At 48.8% G+C, this 18,355-nt stretch overlaps 1 protein-coding gene across 1 annotated transcript in view; it reads left to right on the forward strand.

The window, feature by feature from the left end:
* The window catches only part of LOC149349507 (TWiK family of potassium channels protein 7-like), a 60,581-nt gene that overhangs the window by 38,141 nt on the left and 4,085 nt on the right, over positions 1-18,355 (forward strand). The window contains exon 4 of the mRNA XM_089576783.1: positions 17,153-17,364. Within this exon, the coding sequence (XP_089432909.1) occupies positions 17,153-17,364 (212 nt within the window). The remainder of the gene's footprint in view (positions 1-17,152; positions 17,365-18,355) is intronic.

The following is an 18,355-nucleotide window of genomic DNA, read 5'->3' on the forward strand; positions in this document are numbered from 1 at the left end:
AACCTGTATGATACATATAGTAGAACAGGCTTAAAGCGGCTTAGCACGAAACTGCTGGCTTTGGCAGAGTTCATTTGCGACACCACTGTGCGTGTCAGCAGCTAAAAGAGGGAAAAAAATTCTTAGTACCGCAACAATTTTAACGCGCACAAACTTTGGAATCTTTATTTGAACACACCGCGATACTATTACCGCGAGTTGTTTAACAACGCCACGTCGGAAAGGAAATATGACGCTTTTTTTTTCTTGCCCGGATGCCGACGAAGTATTCGGAAAATCGACATTGGCGCTTCTTCGATAGCGATAGCTGTTAATAGCATCGGTCACGGAACCACCGAATATTCCCGCGTTCACCGCCTGACCACTGATGATGTTATCCCTCTTCAGGGTTTAAAGATTAGTCTCTTTTTTTTTCATTCGTTTTTGGTTTTTGAGGAAAGGAAATGGCACTGTAACTGTCTCACGTATCTCGGTGGACACCAAAATCTCACCGTAAGGAAGAGTTAAAGGAGGGAGTGAAAGAAGAAAGGAAGAAAGAGGTGCCGTAGTGTAGGTCTCCTTAATAATTTCGACCACCTGGGGATCTTTAACGTGCACTGACGTCGCACAGCCCACGGGCGCCTTTTGCATTTCGGGTTCGAACCCGGGTACTCAGTAGTCGAGCGCTCGAACCACTGAGCCACCGCGGCGCGTACTCTCATCCAACAATGTTTTCTGACATTGCACTGAGAGCGGAGAATGGAAAGAAAAGCGCAGTCTCGCAATGGCGAAAAGTAAAACGATGCAAAAATTGCGAGCAGCATGACCCGCCAGAGTGCCGCCAAGTGGACAACGAAGAAATACTAGCTATCATGCTTTATTCGGTGCTGTAATCTCAAGGTAGCCTGCTGGATGTCAGCGCCAACAAAGTACCTTTCCTTGCCCGAGTTGGTACGTTGCAGGCGCCGCTGCGGGGATGAATCACGCGCAGAGCAGCACCATGTGTTCTGGGCTCGCGCGATCAATCAGCCGCTTCCACCGACCAGCCCTATTCAGATGCAGGAGGCTCTCGGAATGCCCGCACAGATGGTTCGATCGCGGTCTCGGCCAGAGTCTACCCGGAGTTCAGCTGCCGCCCGGGCGCCGGCGACTCCAAGTTTGTGTACACGCGAGCGCTAAGAACCCTGCATGCAGTGCGCAGTTGTTTCACTGGCAACAGAATAATTGGCTTAAGCCATTCAATGTGCGGCGATATTTTATGGATTCAGCCTAGCTGTACCGAGTTTTTCAACTTAAGTTCGAGCACGATGGCACATTACAGTCGATCGCTACAACTGTAACCTTTACCGAGACTGCCAAGTGAAGAAACGGGTCTGAACGCGCGAGCGAGCTTAAAGTTGCATTTGTGGATATTTTTGTTCTTCCTGCGCTCTGAATACGTGCAGCTTTCACCAGACGCCGCGAACGACTTCGACGATTCAGATCTCCCGTTAAAGTCCAACTACATGAAACCAGTTCTCGAAACCATGTGAGTCAGTAGTGTTCTCCACATTATATGTTGCACGGAGCAAGCTAGGATCAGCACGATGAACTCACCATCGTCACCGTCGGCATCTTCCTCATCATTAGCCAAGCTCCACTGTAAGAGAGAGGGGCTTTTCTCTGTGATCTGCAACTGCATCTGCCTAGCATCAGCCGTTGCTGCCTTCTCCCAGCAAACATTTTGACCTCGCCATCTTATCCGACTCTGTGCTACTGTCGACTATATTTACGTTCGCTTGGCATCCACTGCGTCACTGGTAATAAAGAATGAAATTATTTACTTGATCGGCGACTGATATTTAAGGAGGCTAATTTATGCGGTGCAATAAAAACCATGGTACCGAAATTTCCCGATTACGTGGCGATTCCGACAAGACGGCGGTGAAATGTTAAGGGTAGTTTCTCAGCAAGTGGATGCTCTCGTTTCTACGTAGCCCGATGCTGGAAGTAATCGGCAATATGCGTGACAGAGATCGCACACCGGCAAAAAGTCAGAAACCGAGAGCCGCCCAATCCTTAACAAGCAATACTGTTTTGTTGAAGAAAGTGACTCTTATCGTGGAACGTGCCTTCAGAATGGCCGCAGTATTCTGCACTGATATATACAAGCTCGTACGCGTGTACTAAATTGCCAAATGCACCCTATAGTTAAAGTAATTGGCACAATACTCCTTAAGTAATTATTTTAAGTATTTAAAAACTTTTGTTGGCTTTAGCCGGCCATACGTGTTATGACGTCTTATGTCCAATATCACGCTATACGGGACAGACAGGCTTGCTAGCACAACTTAATTCGGCACAGTCGCAGACGCCGGGAAGCTGCACTGAATCAGACTAAATTCATTTCAACATCGCATTGTACATATGCAACGTTGCAGGTGCAAGCGAAAAGCCTTCTGGAGGCTTGACGAGACCTACACCCTACTGAGAAACACTTGGCAAGAATGGAAGTGATGATTACATTATTAGGAAAGAACAGAAAACATTGAGATAATTCGGGAGAAAAAAAATGGGTGAAAAAATGGATACGGATTTGCTTTCACGGATTTGCTGTAAAGGTTACTCGTCCTAATTGAATCTATGCACAAGATCCGAAACGCAACAGTTAAATGAGCAATTAGACTAATTCTAATGAGTAGAGATGCAATATCGTCACAGCACTGTAATAGAAAATACGCGAAGCGGCGACTCATACTAAAGAACTGAAAGGCATTGTTCATTTATTTAAATTAAGACTGCACAACGCGATGAAAATTGCAATAAAAGAGTGGAATATGAGTGCAGCAGAAATTCGTTGCTGCTAGGTGAGCCCAAAATTTAATCCTGTTCAGATATCACATAAGGCTGCATAAGTTCTCCACTCCAGTGGCTTAAATACGCAGGTGAATGAATGAATGCACATATACTGGCAGAAGCTGGGATTGGAGCTATTGCGGATGGCGGCTTTAGTCCGGGGCCCGTGGCTTTTGCTAATTTCTTGGCGATGGTGATCAGCGCCTGCTGGTCTTCCTGGGAGACGCTGGCCAACTTCACTTCCAATGCCGCATGAGGTGGCTTAATGTGGTAGAGTTTGTGTCGACATGTCCGTGTTATACGGGTGAAAGTAGGGGTGTCGCCACACTAAGGGCATGCATCTAAGTACAGTGTTGGGTGAGGTCGATGGAGGTGATATAGGATAGAGTATTTGAGGGCCTGAACCCGCCGGAGAACGTAGCAGTCTTCCGGGAAATGGTTTTTGTGGGGTGGGGGGTACAGAAGCCTGGTGAAACGCAAGGTTCCTAGGCGTGTTGAGTAGTGGGTGGATATGGGGTCAAACTCAGGGTGAGGAGGCCCCGCTCGGTGAGTATAATCGCGAGCTAGGGTATCAGCCCTGATGTCTCCAGCCAGGCACTCGTGGCCGGGGACCCAGGTGATGGCATGGCAATGAAGAAAGAAAGAGCCAGTATAGAGCTAAGCGGCCAACATTAAAAGAAGATAACGCCAACGTATCGCTAATTTCATTTCAAGCACTGCCCGAACAAGCATTTCGTGTCTGCAGCCGCTTGAAAAAAAATGTTTTTGTGTGTGTGTGGTGCGCTGTGGGGAGATAGATGACTCCCAACTCGGCCACTCTTCTTTTACTGGCCAGTACGAAAGCTGTTCTGCGCACACAGAAAAGATGTAACCCAGATTTACACATTAGTTACAGAATCACTTTGCGCCATGAAAAAACTGTCGTCGCCGTTTGAAGTCGAGCTGTATAAAATGGCTTGTTTCAACCTCAGCGTCAACATTCGCACTCCACTACTAAGCTGTTGAATTTATCGTAATAAGGTCCTTTTTATCTCCAAATTTATGTCCAGCCGCCGCGGTGGCTCGATCGGTTATGGTGCTTCGCTGCTGACCCGAAAGACGCGAGTTTGATCGCAGCCACGGGCTCGCATTTCGATGGAGGCGAAATGCTAGAGGCCCGTGTGCTGTGCGATGTCAGAGTCCGTTAAAGAACGCGTGGTGGCCGAAAATATCCGCAGCCCTCCACAAAGTCGCCCCTCATAGCCTGAGTCGATTTCATACATTAAACCCCATAAAACCAAACCAAAAATCTGTGCCTACTTGGTCAGCGAGTTGCAGGGCACTAGCATAAATTCAAATGTCCGTGGGTAAAAACGCCTGAACGCTGTTTTAGCCTGGAAAACGAGCTAATTTCCAATAAACCCGTCTCGTTGCCAGCGTACTTCGTTAAGCGGTGAATATTCGACCTCTGAATATTAAACTCAATCCCATCTTAAAAGCGAAAGTCTTGAAACGAAATGCATAAGTATAACCGAGCACTTTCGTACATGCATAAGTAATTCACGTCACTTGTCCGCCGCTCCTACCTTTACTGAAAGCGAAAAGAAGTCTGAGCGCTAGAAAACGGTCAGCACCCCCTCAAGAGCATTGGTTTCTTTGTTTTTTACCACCCCTCATCTCGTGTACCATACAAGAGTAGACTTCCGCACAGTTTCATGGAGGGTTCCCTCCAGCATCAACACTGGACTGTCGCCCCGCCGCCCGTGCTGCCGGAGGCGAATACACCGGCGCCAAAACTTGAAACCGGCCTCCTGCACATCGCCTCCGCCCGAGCGGTTCGAAAGGAAAAACATGGAGCGGTACATAAACTGCCGCCAGCCACCAGATGGAGCTCGTCGCAGCTCGAACTATAGGCTCAACGCCGGCGGAAGTTTCTGGGCGCTCCCGTCTTCTCGGCACGGAACGCGCGGTTACCGCAGAGGCAAAAGGCAGAGGAGGAGCGAGTGAGGGGCCGAGCAGCAGCGCGGTCTCCAAGTGGCAGCCCCCGATGTCTCCCGAGGGCCGGGGTAATGTGTTTCTCTATGGCAACAGCGAGAGCACCCAAAAGCAACCGTCGCGCCCACGGCGACTAGACCTCCCGTATATGTCCGGCGCATCGATGCCCGCCCTTGCTAGCGCACTGGCCCCGGTGGCCGCAATCTAATAACGCTGACGGAACTCGGCGATGCAATGAAGACGTTAGAAGCGCGAGCGCTGACGCAGCCGCAGAATGTATCTAGCTAAAAGCAAACGACACCCGGAAGAAGGCGGAAGCCCTGAGACCGCTCCGACGAAAATTCGCGGGTACTACGATATGGGCAGCCTTACAAAGTGCTTCCGCATTTTCTCGCGTTAAAGTTTCCGTGAATGTGATGCTTTTCGCAGGGAAACAGCTGGCACTAAAAGGGAGAAAAAGCGCATAGCGCCGCGACGCTATTTATGATATTAAAGTCATCGTCCAAATTTAGTCGAGGATGTTGTTCCATGTTGACAGGCGCCATATGTAATACCAGCGTATACTTCTGAATAATGTAGCACGATAGAACGAGGGAGACTCAGGCGCGCGTGTCTTTGATGCATAGCATGAGCTGGGGTTCGAACATTGAACAGTATTCGTCCAAAATCAGTATACTTCGTCTTCATATTGAACAACTAAAAGCCCGACAGATTAACTCGGAATTCCCATTAAGCCTTTCACACGCGCTGCTATTACGGCTCAAAAAGATTCAAACACGTAATTAAAGATAGACAGAAAAGCGTATACTGACGTTGCCGCAACCTTCCCACGCAGTAATACCTTCCACCGTAGCGCCTTCGGCACATTCTAATGTGGAATAAACATGGTTTAATCAATCACGCAGTAATATGAAGAAAAGAACTCGAGCAATAGCTCACTGCAAAAAGGTGTCCCGCAAAACGCAGTAATGCGGCAATTTCCAGATTAACAGCCAGCGTTAAAAACAAACTGATCTAAGCTGAAATAGTCCATGCGTCTGTTTGCCTAGGTGTAATGCCAAAATCTCGCTGCTGCTCCTTTTTTTTTTTTTTACGAGCTATCATTCAGCCCCATACAGCCTTTTGTAAGGCGTATTCGGCTGAAGCGAATATTTGTGAGGAATATGCCAATGTGCATAGATGTACAGTCTTTGTCAAAAGTAACCAGGCTGCATGGTTTGCTTTTAGCTTGCATAGTGGAGCGCTTGTCGCTTTCCTAAACATCAAAAGTTGTTGGAAGGGAAGAAGACCCCCAGTCCTTCCCTTTAACAACCCAAGTACTGCTATTGCAAAAGGCCCGGTAGTGAGAGAACCCTCGGCATTGCGAAACATTCTTTGATGTGTACAGGATGTTGCAGCCAAGGACCCCAGCAATGAAGGATCTGTTCCTTTTCGCTTCGCAACCACCTGGAAACATGTTCGTCTACTTCCGCTCACCGCGTTCCCGAACTTGGCCTTGTAATGACAACGCTTGCTCGCTCAACCTGCCTTGGAAGCGCAATCCAACGCCGGGGTGAAGACTCGTGCGAAGCGCCGTCGTTTCTGGCTCATCGGTGATGCGTCCAACGGTCTGCTGCTCGCCATTCGGTTGTTAAGCAGCACACTTATTCGACTGAACGCGGCGAGTGGCAAACACCACAAAACAGGCTACGGCAACGAACGGAGCCGGCGCGCGTGAGAGTCAACGCAACAAGACCAAAGACCACGGGCTGTTGTGCTCCTTCTGGGGTTATGGCAGCGGAAATAAACCCCAGTCATCTCAAAGCCGAGTGGAATGAATGTGTTTGCTCTTTTTGTCTTCTCCACCTCACCTCGCTGGGATCGCAACAAAAGTGCTCTTGAGAGACGAGAAGGATAGACGCTGTAGCGCCCACTGTGCGCGACACAAAAATGTGGTATCTCGCACATAATAACGACCCCCTTGTGATAGTACGGCACTGCGTAGACATGTGCTGCGTTGGATACATTTGCACTGGTTTAGTTCGGTCGCCACACTTACCTAGTCCTCAATGAGCAGATTGAGAACTCAAGGAAAATGAAAGATTTTTGGAGATAGCAATGATATCGAAATGCAGAAAGGCGCACAAGGCTATGGAGAGCTCGTTTCTCCGAAGGCCTCTAGACGACATGTGCCATCTGTGGGAATGCGAAGGAGACAGTGGAACACGTTGCCATGGAATGATTGGGCATTTCTCCCTCAGCCTGCGCATCATCGCCGCCAACCGCGCTCGGTTTTGGGACGTGTAGTGATGTCGCAGCGGTTCAGGTGACGGAGAAGCGTCTCGAATATTGGTGGCAGCAAGGAGCAATGCGGAGTGGACGTTGGTGAGGGATTGTACATTTGCCACTCTAAAGTTTTTAGTTTTACGAACGTGTTTTTTTTGGCTCCGCCAAGCGATCTCCACAGCGGCAACCCGCTACAAAAGGCACAGCCACAGCACCATCACCACGGTTTAGGCATTGAAAAGAAAAAATAAGATGAAAGCGCTCAAACAAAAAGAGCGTACATTTGGCGTCGTATTAATCTCGAGGATTTTCTGAACGTCCCTTCCAGCGTCAACACTGAATAGAACGATAGGCTACTTGAAGGCACGCGTTTACGCGAATGCGCTGTTGCCTTGGTCGCCAAAGTGAGCTGCAGTGTACACCCTGAAACGACCATTGCTTCTCTTTCGGCGCTGGCTTCTGGAATTTTTACACAAAGGAAAGTTCGCGAACTGACATTTCAGTGACGCAGCCATGAGTACAAGCAAGATTCGACTTAAGGCCACCACGTGTGCAGGAGCTTTTTCGTAGCCGCCAGTAAATCCGGGGCTGTGTTTTCTCTTTTTCGTGTTTACCGAACGGTGTACGCCTTCAGGGCAAGAAAAACGGATTTTTTCTACAAACCCATACAGCATGGTGGCAAACTCGGATGCCATGAAAAGAGAAGCTGGTTTCTGCGGCTGCCTAGTTGACACGAACGCTTTGAGGGAGATGCAGAGATCAGAGAAAGGCGAAAGCGCATGGGTGAAAGTAAATATAACGCTACAATGCTTGCAATTTTGTTTTCAGAAACTGGGAAGTCTAGCAGAACAGCGCCGTACAGGTAAGCGTGAACGATAGGAAGTTGAATGAACATTCAACGTGAAGCTATTAAAAACATTAAATTTTACTGACTGAGGCGTTCCGAGGAAGCCAGAACGGTTTCTTTCCACATCAATAAGTCCGCTTTAAATAGATTCCGCCTAATTGCAGAGAATACATGTCACAGGGGCTGTATTAGTATTTGCCTTGATCACCTGGACATATGAGCGTGCTCTTTGAGTCACTTCTGCAGTCGTCCATGGAGATGAATAGCTCCAGAAAACATGGTGAAATAATACTGAGAAGTGAGTGCATTGAATTCTAGCACTATCAATGAGCAGGACAGATTTCGTACAAAAGCGTGTAGAGTGGACAACATTTCAGCCATTCAAGGCTACTATGATGATGCAATTCGGCCTTGTCACTCTTCCCTCATGTCGATTCGCGTACAGATTTTCTCTGTAGGGAAGGTGGTATCAGTCTTCGTTTACTGCAAGTAGTACTCACAAAGGCTAGTTTGCAGCCACACGGTGAGCAGGAGGGCTACCAATTTCACCAGGATGTTTAAGAAAGGCAATAACAAATCGATAATGCAGCAAAAAAAAAATAGACCGCTGATACTTCCCAATAGCGCTTCCCAATAGCCCTCCCACTCTTTCCTTGTCCGCATGTCCCGGCCTACATGAGTCACATTTTCCCGTGTCAGCAGGCGAATGCGGTGTCTTCGATTATTGACGGCGTTGATGCCGCTTACCCTGATAAATCCCTTCGTGCACAAGTTGCTGCAATTTAAGGGCATCGAAGCCGATAGACGCAACGGACATCACGCTCGCTCCCTCAGTCGTTTGCACCAGTGAAGTTGCGCGGCTACTGCAGGGACCCGATTTCTCGGATTCCCTCTCGCACTGTCCATTATAAAATAACTATAATTTCGCTTCCGCCGCCATCACAGTGGCCAGGCGACACCCGCGCTTTTCGACAGCTCTAATTCTCAAGCAGAGCGCGAAATCTCTAGAACGGCAAAATCACTTCCTGGACGGTCAACAAACTCCAGAGAGTCGCAAAAATGAGACGCGATTATTGATTGGTCCTCATTTTATGCGAAGCACCTGGGCGACTTTGCAGACTTTTCCTTACACGTGTGCCTGCAGACTTTTCCTTACACGTGTGTTTTAGAGCCACATCTTTCTGCGCTCGTGGGAGTGCAGGTAGAATGGCCTAAACTTAACAAAAAGTTTCTTTTTTTTTACCTATTCATAATGGTATAACAAATTCAAGGTCTTTTTGTACCCATAAACTCCAGTCACACAGAAATGAAATTAAAAAGCTGCTCTGCCTCTACGTTTTGAGATACCCCCAAGAAGCGCTCGGCGGTTATCGAAAAACAGTCGACAGAGTGCTCACACGTATGCTGCTCGAAGCGAGCGTATTAAGGCGAAAGCCTTTAATGCCCCATCGTTGTCGACAGAAGGTTGTCGACAGGAGGTTGTTAGCAGAAGGTTGTCAGTAGAGATGTCATGTTTTTCGCTTGGTCGAAATGGTTATGACGTCAGAGGGCGCGGATTCGCAGTTATGAGGTCACCCACGGATGCCTGACGCCCCCTTTTGGAGCAGACGACAACTAATAAAATAGTTGTCGTCCGCTCCCACAGGTGGCGTAAGGCGTCCGTGGGTGACCACATTACATACTTCCTTACTGCGAACAGAGCCATGGATACAACCGAAGAACTCATCGAAGCAGAGAGAGAGTCGTGCTAAAGAAGCAGTAAAATGGCAGTTTGGGCGAGTTGGTTAAGCATCTTGTAATAAAAACAGCGCAAGGACACAGGACGAGAACGGAGAGTAGACACACACGGCGCTGAACTTGCAACTAAGTTTATTGGAAAAACACGCTGCTTTTCAAGGCAGGGCGTCAAGAAAGAGCGCGCATGCGCTTTGTCAAAGAAACACTTATCGGGTAATAAAATGTCTCCTAAAGGCACGTGTGATTATCGGTGCTAACCACTGTTTAGCAACTTCATTTCCTTAGAGGACAATGCTACTGAAGGCTGGCTGACACATCTGTTTCCTTTCCTCAAGATATGAAATGCCTCTGCTACTTCCCTCGTGCTACGATCGTTATGTATGAACAAGATTTCGGTGTCAACAAAAAACGGGGTGCACTTACACTCGAGACAATGCTTGGCCAAGTTTGTTTAACTCTTACCCAAAGAATTTTGGTGCTCCAAAAGCCGTACATTAATGCAGCGACCTGTCTGGCCAATATAAGTACGGCCACAGGACAGAGGAATCTGGTAGACCACAGCAACCTTACACGAGACGAACCTGTTTGCATGATTAATTTTACACCCTGTTTTCTTTCCCATTCCATCCCTCTTCCTTTGAACAGCTGCCCCCACTTTGCCTACCTTATTAGGTGCCAAGTATGGTGTCAACGTTGTGTTCTCGGCACCTAATAAGGTAGGCAAAGTGGGGGCAGCTGTTCAAAGGAAGAGGGATGGAATGGGAAAGAAAACAGGGTGTAAAATTAATCATGCAAACAGGTTCGTCTCGTGTAAGGTTGCTGTGGTCTACCAGATTCCTCTGTCCTGTGGCCGTACTTATATTGGCCAGACAGGTCGCTGCATTAATGTACGGCTTTTGGAGCACCAAAATTCTTTGGGTAAGAGTTCAACAAACTTGGCCAAGCATTGTCTCGAGTGTAAGTGCACCCCGTTTTTTGTTGACACCGAAATCTTGTTCATACATAACGATCGTAGCACGAGGGAAGTAGCAGAGGCATTTCATATCTTGAGGAAAGGAAACAGATGTGTCAGCCAGCCTTCAGTAGCATTGTCCTCTAAGGAAATGAAGTTGCTAAACAGTGGTTAGCACCGATAATCACACGTGCCTTTAGGAGACATTTTATTACCCGATAAGTGTTTCTTTGACAAAGCGCATGCGCGCTCTTTCTTGACGCCCTGCCTTGAAAAGCAGCGTGTTTTTCCAATAAACTTAGTTGCAAGTTCAGCGCCGTGTGTGTCTACTCTCCGTTCTCGTCCTGTGTCCTTGCGCTGTTTTTATTACAAGATGCTAAAGAAGCAGTCCAAGTCGGCAGTCAAAGTGTGTAGTTGCAATGTGTAGTCAAAGTGTGTAGTCAAATAAAGCACTAGTACAGCACAAACAGTCTCGCAGTCAATGCCAAACAGTGCGCCAGGAAAGGCTTTCTTTCGCCTTGCAGCACCTTAGAGAGCCAAAGTGCCCCCTGAATTTTTTTGCGCGTGTTGCAGACGAAGCGCGCCAAAGCAATGAGCTTACTGAATATTTTTTCCTGGCGATTAAAGCGTAAACCTTCGGAGTTGTACCACATTGATTGTCATACTGGATCAGAAATCGCAGTTTGAAGACGAATTGTGATGGCGACGCTTCCGTTGCCGTTTCGGCGCCCGCGTGGGGTTAGGAAATATAGCTGCACGAGCCCTGGTTCGAACAACTTGAGGGTATGTTCGTCCGCCAGGATAAAAATAGAGCCCTACGAAGGGTTACAGAGCTAAGTAGACTAACATTATGCCAAAGCACAATAATAAAAAAAATAGAAAGCGAAGGATGCTTAAGCTACGCCTTGAGAGCAGACGCGAGAGCGCGTTCTGCTCCTTGCTTTTCCCTTTTTATTCCCTTTCTGTCTCATTTCTCACCGATTATCAAAGCACAATCACATTACCGATCACGGTCATCGATTACAATCACAATTACCGATCCCATTACCAAATACCGATCACCAATCACCAGTCATTATGTAGGTTACACTGCACGACATACTACGCCACAACTTGTTCATATACATATATACACACCGTTTGTTTCAGTACAATGAAGCACCATAACACCGCCTTTTCATTCCGAGCAGTTTCTGACGCCTAATTAGAATATTTATATTTGGATTTGTCTTGTTTTTTATTACTATATCATCAGTACACATCCCAAACACAAGTTACTAAGTCATACATGTGGTGGGGGCGAAGGGCACGCGAAGAGGAAATGAGACGACGCTTCGGGTCCAGTGGTAGACGGAAGACCAAGTACCCTTTATTAGACGAGGAGGCCGGTATATATACGCTTCAGCCATGTGACACTTATAAGCCAGTACGCATCTACAAGGACAAGTCACAAGAGAAAGCACTAAACCGAAGCCAGATATGAAACCGCATGTACAACATAAACTCCCTCCCTTGTAGACAATAAAAACAAGGATGAAAGGAAAGATCAACGCGCAACAATTAACATGGCCTCACCCATGCCACTGCGCGTGCGCAGGGGGCATCCTACAACTGGTGTACGCCTACGATAATTTTCCGCTTTACTCAGATTCTATTAGTAAGGACCACGTTTGGCCGTTTCATCGCTTTCGTCATGTTGCATAGCAGAAATACAAACATATGCTGCCTCTGTCGGAAGGGAAGGAGCCAAATTTCACTTCATAACCATCAAACAAGCATCAGTTTTCGCTAAGTAACGTCCCAGAAGAATCTGACCACCAATGCATTATTTGTATTATTCTGTCCGCGATTACACATGCATAATAGCTAGGTACAGAGTTCCATAAAGCTCAGTCTGGAGGCAGAACAGACTCAGTTCACCCGAAGTTCTGTGCGAGTACGAGGAGCGGAAAAAATATTCAGAGTTCACTGCAACTGTTCTAATCATACTCGAGAGAGATAAGTGGCGTTTAACGGAAGAGTGCAAGCCAAAAACCAAAGCGTAGAGAAGCTCGACCAGCAGCCAGACGGCTGCAGCAGGCCTGAAAATGGCGCTGGACAAAAAAAAAAAGACAAGAACAACGGGTGCCTCGCGCCCGTCTCCGACGCGACTTCGGGAAGAGCCAATCATTGCTTTGAAATGCGCCGGTTCAGAACTGCATGCGAGAGTCGGCGCGGCGGCGGCGGCGGCGAAGTTCAAAATAATGGCACTACTTTCAACATCAAGGGACTTTACTTGATTGTATCCTAGCCTGTCTAAACGACATAAAGACGCATAACGAAGCCACACAATTATTTGTCTCTCTTTTGTGGGACGCTTAGGCATGATTTTAGTCTGTTTTGTGTTGTCAGAGTGCGTGTTTACACTCCGTTCACTCAAGCAGAGTTCTTTATAATTCAGCAGTATGCTAGGGGAATGACAACCATTTTAAACGACCTACAAGAACGGCGGCTACCGCGACATCTTCGGGAGAGAACAATAATTGCGCCTCCAGCGCGCAAAGTGCTATGTTTTCGCTGCTGCCCGTGCTTTCAGCGTGCGCCTCTGATCGTACAAGGGAATCTGGGCTAGTTCTTTGTGTCTAAGAGAATGAACCGACACGTAAAGCCTGTTTACGCCAGCACAAAGCCTTCTCTTCGCTGATACTATAGTAGCATGCTACGCGTTCCCATAGTAACAATCTCATCTGCGGGCTACTGTGCGACGTCGGGGCTGGCGCTTCAAATTTCAGAAATGCGCCTACACTGGGAACGTATACCCCCCCCCCCCCCCCCCCCCCCCCCCCGGCTCATGAGTCCTCTCGTCGCGTGTGGCTATTTTATGCCCGGTTCACTGAAGACGCCAGAGCATGCACCACGCACACCAACGTCCGAAACGGTCCCAGCACTACTACTACTACTACTCAACTACTCATCATAACCGCCTTGTATGGTTCGGCGTGCCTTGTGAAAGAACTAAAAAATCATAACAACCGTGGTCAGTATTTATCGCTTCAGAAAGTGCCAACTAAAAGTAAATGGTGGGTTAGACAAGACCCCCTTACTCATGGAGCCCGCAACAACTTTCTTTCCACGAGTGCATTCCCATAAATACGGAGAAACACGCCCAGGCCCATTGATATACGGAAGAGTTTCGCAGGACAAACTGGCCAAACGCGTCGCGGATAGGATGGTACCAAAGCATCTCGAAGGTGATGTCGGCAGCTCGTTGCATGAACAGCTCTTCCGTCGAAAACGCAAACCCGACGTCCACTAGACACCAGTGGGCGTAAGACAAAGAAAATAGGCACAGCCGGGCAAGATCGACCCGAGGAAAAACGCGCCCGGCGGATATTTGGAGGCATCGCGCGGCGGCACAAATGGCCTCGCGGCACGACAGGGCAAGTTGTTACGCGCGCCCGGTTCTCGCGGACGAGCGAAAACGGGCGCGTAATGAACGCGCATAACTCGAAGGCAGCGCATTTGCGGCATTCGGAGCGAGAAATCTCGCGCCGCGCGCCACCCTCCTCGCGTCTTGATCGTCGCCGGGCGGAGGGACAAGAAGCCCCCGGATCACGCAACAACTTCGTTCCGCGAGCGGAACATGTCTCTTTGCGGAAGCGAGAATCGATTTCATCGCCCTGTGCCTGCCTCCCTCCCTCCGACCTTCCTCCGCCCTCGGCACCTACTCGAGCTCGTATATATGGCCTCCTCCAATACTGTGCGGCGCGCTGCTGCACTACGACCGCACCAGGCGCTCAATCTCACGCCCATTTAAGCGGGTCGTAAAAGACCTCTTTAGCGGTGAATACAGCCTCTCTATAACAGATTCGCCGTGCCGACGAAACACGTCGCCAGCTCCCCCTTCCCCAGCCTTCTTCTTTCTCCTGCAACAGAAACGCGTCTCTTTCCCCTGAACAGCGCGCGAAAACAACGACCCCTTCGCTGGTACGACCCAGGAACGTAAAACCGAAGAGAAGGCCTGGAGGAATGTATCCGATTAAATTGACGTTGGTGCAGATTCGAAATCACCGGTAAGCGCTTCGCGCTGATTGGAAAAGAGAAACAGTCTGGAAATAGAACTGTCGTTGCTGGTACTGCTGCAAACGTGTTTTGCTTTTATTTTCACTTCCTCTCCGTTTTTTTTTTTTTTTTGCTCCTCCGCGCCTTGACGCAAGTTACACAAAGCGCTGCGTACGGAGGAGTAATGCTCGAGCGTCGCCGTTTTACCACGAGCTGGATTAAAAATGTTTTCAAAGACTTGGCCCGTAAAAACAGCGTTGTGTGCATACTTTATTAACTAAGCCAGGTGTGTCTTCGGTAATCCTTGTAGGCACCCTCTCTCTGGACGCACGGCTGTTTCGAAAGAAAAAAAAAAAACTAGCGCCGTTGGTGAGTCTGCACAAGCACTGACCATAGCCCAAGAAAGAGGAAGGAGGAACACAAGCCCAGAAACTGGTTCTGCATCAGCTGACAAGCTTAACTAGTTCGTTCTAAAAAGTTCCAACACGACCTTGGCACGTGAAAACTAGCCTATCCACGTGGCGATTATACAGTAACGGTGAACGCCTCAAGAACAGTGCTAAGTTGTGTTGGCAACAGCTTGCCTATTTTGGTGTTTGCGGACACTGCTAGCGCCACGCTGAACCGTCTGTTGTCGCTACAATACTCAGTTTGTCTTCATGGTGCTTAATGGCTTTTGCTGAAAAAACTGTGGAGTAAACATTAGGCAAACGAGCAGCGCTGAACAGCAGCATGAATTAGTAATATTGTCACGTGATGAGCCCGCCAGGGAGAACAAACGAGCAGACTGAGGCGACACTGAAACGAGCTTCTTATTGGGGCTGCGTTGCGCCCACAAAGAACTTAACAACCCGGCGGCGGCGATAGCAACAAGCGTGCTCTGCGGTCGGCGAACGGAATCACCGCCGCTATCGGCCGCGCTCAATTTTGAACTGGCTAAGAACCCTCGAGATAAAGCGTCAAAAGCAGCCACAACAATTTCGAACAGTGTAGAAGCGGTTGCGTGCGGCTGCGATCATTCGAGATAAAACTGGTTGCATCTCGCGGCACAAAATGGTAAAGCCGCGTAGCAGTGGCTTCCAGCATCAACAAACAAAATCACAAAGCTTCGCGGCAATATGTACCAGCAGAAGAAGCATTAGATAGCAAAAATGCAAACTATGTTAGGAAACAACTAAGTGTACGTAACAAATTGCGATGAAAAATTACGCATGAGTATTGGAAGCGTACAGAAAGCATTTTTAGCATTTATTTTGTTATGGTGATTGTACAGGGTCGCCCACTCTTAGTACGGACATGGCTCAGCGTGGCCGCGCATCAAAGCGAAGCGACGCAGTCGCGAAGGGCCCTTTACCCTTTTATTAGTACTCTCAGAAAATGTAAAAACAAAAGAAAGAGAGAGGGAGCCCAGACCAGCAACGCTTTGCCAGGCTTAACGCCAGTTCAGGTTAAATGAAAAGGAGATAATGCTCAAAAGAAAAAAAAATATTTTAAAGGGAAAAGCAGAACGGAGACCTGGAGGCGGTGCTTCGTGTCGTCTGCTACAGCGCTGAAGCACCTTGATCTCCCGCCCTGTAGCAGACAACACGAAGCCCCGCCTCCAGGACCCTGTGCGCCTGCGTCACTTCGCCTCAGTACGCTGAACCATGATCGTACTAAGAGTGGGCGACCGTGTTGCCCGTTTGATCCAGAATAAGGCCACGTCGACATAGCATGACAATTGAACACTCCAAACAACATATCTTGCTCTCCAGCCGCGTCGTTAGCACACGCTGCCCGATGCACATCTGGCGTGCGCGCAGGCACGCCGGGCCAGCAACAGCATTGCAAATGCTGGATTAAGCTGCTCAAGCCATGTTAGATCAGTGTTCTCCCCCAAAAAGCTGCCCCCTCGGAAAGAAACGCTCAAAAGAACACGTTTGCACAGCGCAGCTAGCTCTGCTCCTGCTCAACGAAACGCAGCTGCGGCCAAGTAACGTTTGCTGCGGCCGGCCGCACACACGCTAGCATGGCGGTCATGCCCGGACCAGTACCTGTCGTAGGAAACAAATTTTTAAAAAGGCAGAAGAAGGTACCAATGGGCCACGAACCAGCTTTCTGATGTTTTATTACATTAAAAAGTTCCGAGGCATCGAAATTCTTGAGTTTATAATTTCGTTTGGTGGTTAGCTTCTTCAGGTAACAAGAAAAGCTTAAGAGCGGACTACTTTTTGTGATGGAAGAATTCTGCGAGGCGGTCAGCGCAGACATAAGTTGTATCCTAATATAGATGGCGCTACTTCCCCAACATGGCGGCGTCGATGAGAAAATGATGTATACTACACAGCATGACACTGGCTTTTGCAAGAGGAACAAAAAGGGGCCTGCTAGACTCAAGTCGTTCATAGTATAATCGCGACGGAAAAACACGGCATCCGAGCTTTGGCTTTTCGCTCTCGCTGTCATTTGTTTACCTTTTCTGGTTGCGGTCCTATGTGCGGCCCTGCCTTTGGTTGATCGCTGGTGTGCTTTCGTGTGCGCAGGTTACGGCCACATCGCGCCGAGCACCAACGCAGGTCGGGCGGCGACCATCGCGTATGCGTTGTTCGGCATCCCGCTGCTGCTCATGGTGCTGGCCGACCTCGGCAAGCTCTTCACGCGCCTCATCAAGCTCGCCTTCTCGGCCATCCGGAGCTTCTACAACACCAAGAACATTCGCAGCCTACGCAGGGCCAGCCGCAGGGCACCCGGACAGGTGACTGCACACGCGCTCAGCGCTTTTTTGCGCACCGAAATACCACGCCTTATTTGGCCCCCAAGGTGCGACAGTAGATGAGAGAGAACTCTATTGCATCCAGGACAGTCATCAAGGCCAGCTAGTCCGAGGCTTGGCATGCTCGCCACGTCCGGAGAGAAAGGCAAGGATGGTGGGGAGATTCAATGGCAGCGGGGTACGAGAGAAGGAAACGTTTCATATGGTTCGGGGCATGCAGGGGAGGAAAGAACGGTCAGGAGTGAGGTGGATGCGGCGAAGAAAGCGTATACCCGTAGGATAGTGAGAGATTTTTCAGGAACAGGGAGTGTACGAAGAGGTTCTCTAATGCTATCAGGCTGGGTATTTATTTCGTGTTTTTAAAGAACACCAGTGCCCCACGTTAATCAATAAGGCCGGGGGATCCCAGGATGTTCGTGGGCGAGTCGATGCACCACCTCATTGCATTTACCATACGATACATACATTACTTTCACGCAGTGCGCGTATGATGCTTTCAAACTGCACCGAGGTTAAGAACGGTCGGTCCTGGAGCAATTCACCTGGTGGCCGACCGTCCCCTAACGAAGTGCCTGTGTAATTGAGCAGTACAAAGCAAAAATCCCCTTTCCCTTCCGCTGTTTTCCGTGGGGTCCCCTTCCTACCTGCGCTCCTTTCTCTGCTAGGCGATTTGATCAAGGAAACCTCGCCCTCGACGCCGTGAGTTTGAAGCCATGCCTCTTCCCGAAGAGTGCGAACTCTACTTGGAAACTGCGAACCATTGTCCGTGCAAACTTCCGCGGTTATGCCGTATCTGGCAAATATAGCGCTTAGTTTTTCGACATATGTACCTGTTCATGTGTCAGGAAGAAATTCAACTTCTGGGAAGTTGGACAAAGCATCGTACACGCACAAGTAGGGCTTTCTGGCGTGTTCATATATGTCTGCATCCACTCTGTACCACGGTCTAACAGGTAGTGGGCGGATTAGGAAT

This window comes from Amblyomma mixtum, chromosome 3 (genome assembly GCF_055824585.1).
Source record: "Amblyomma mixtum isolate Tamu chromosome 3, ASM5582458v1, whole genome shotgun sequence".
Classification (NCBI taxonomy): Eukaryota; Metazoa; Arthropoda; class Arachnida; order Ixodida; family Ixodidae; genus Amblyomma; species Amblyomma mixtum.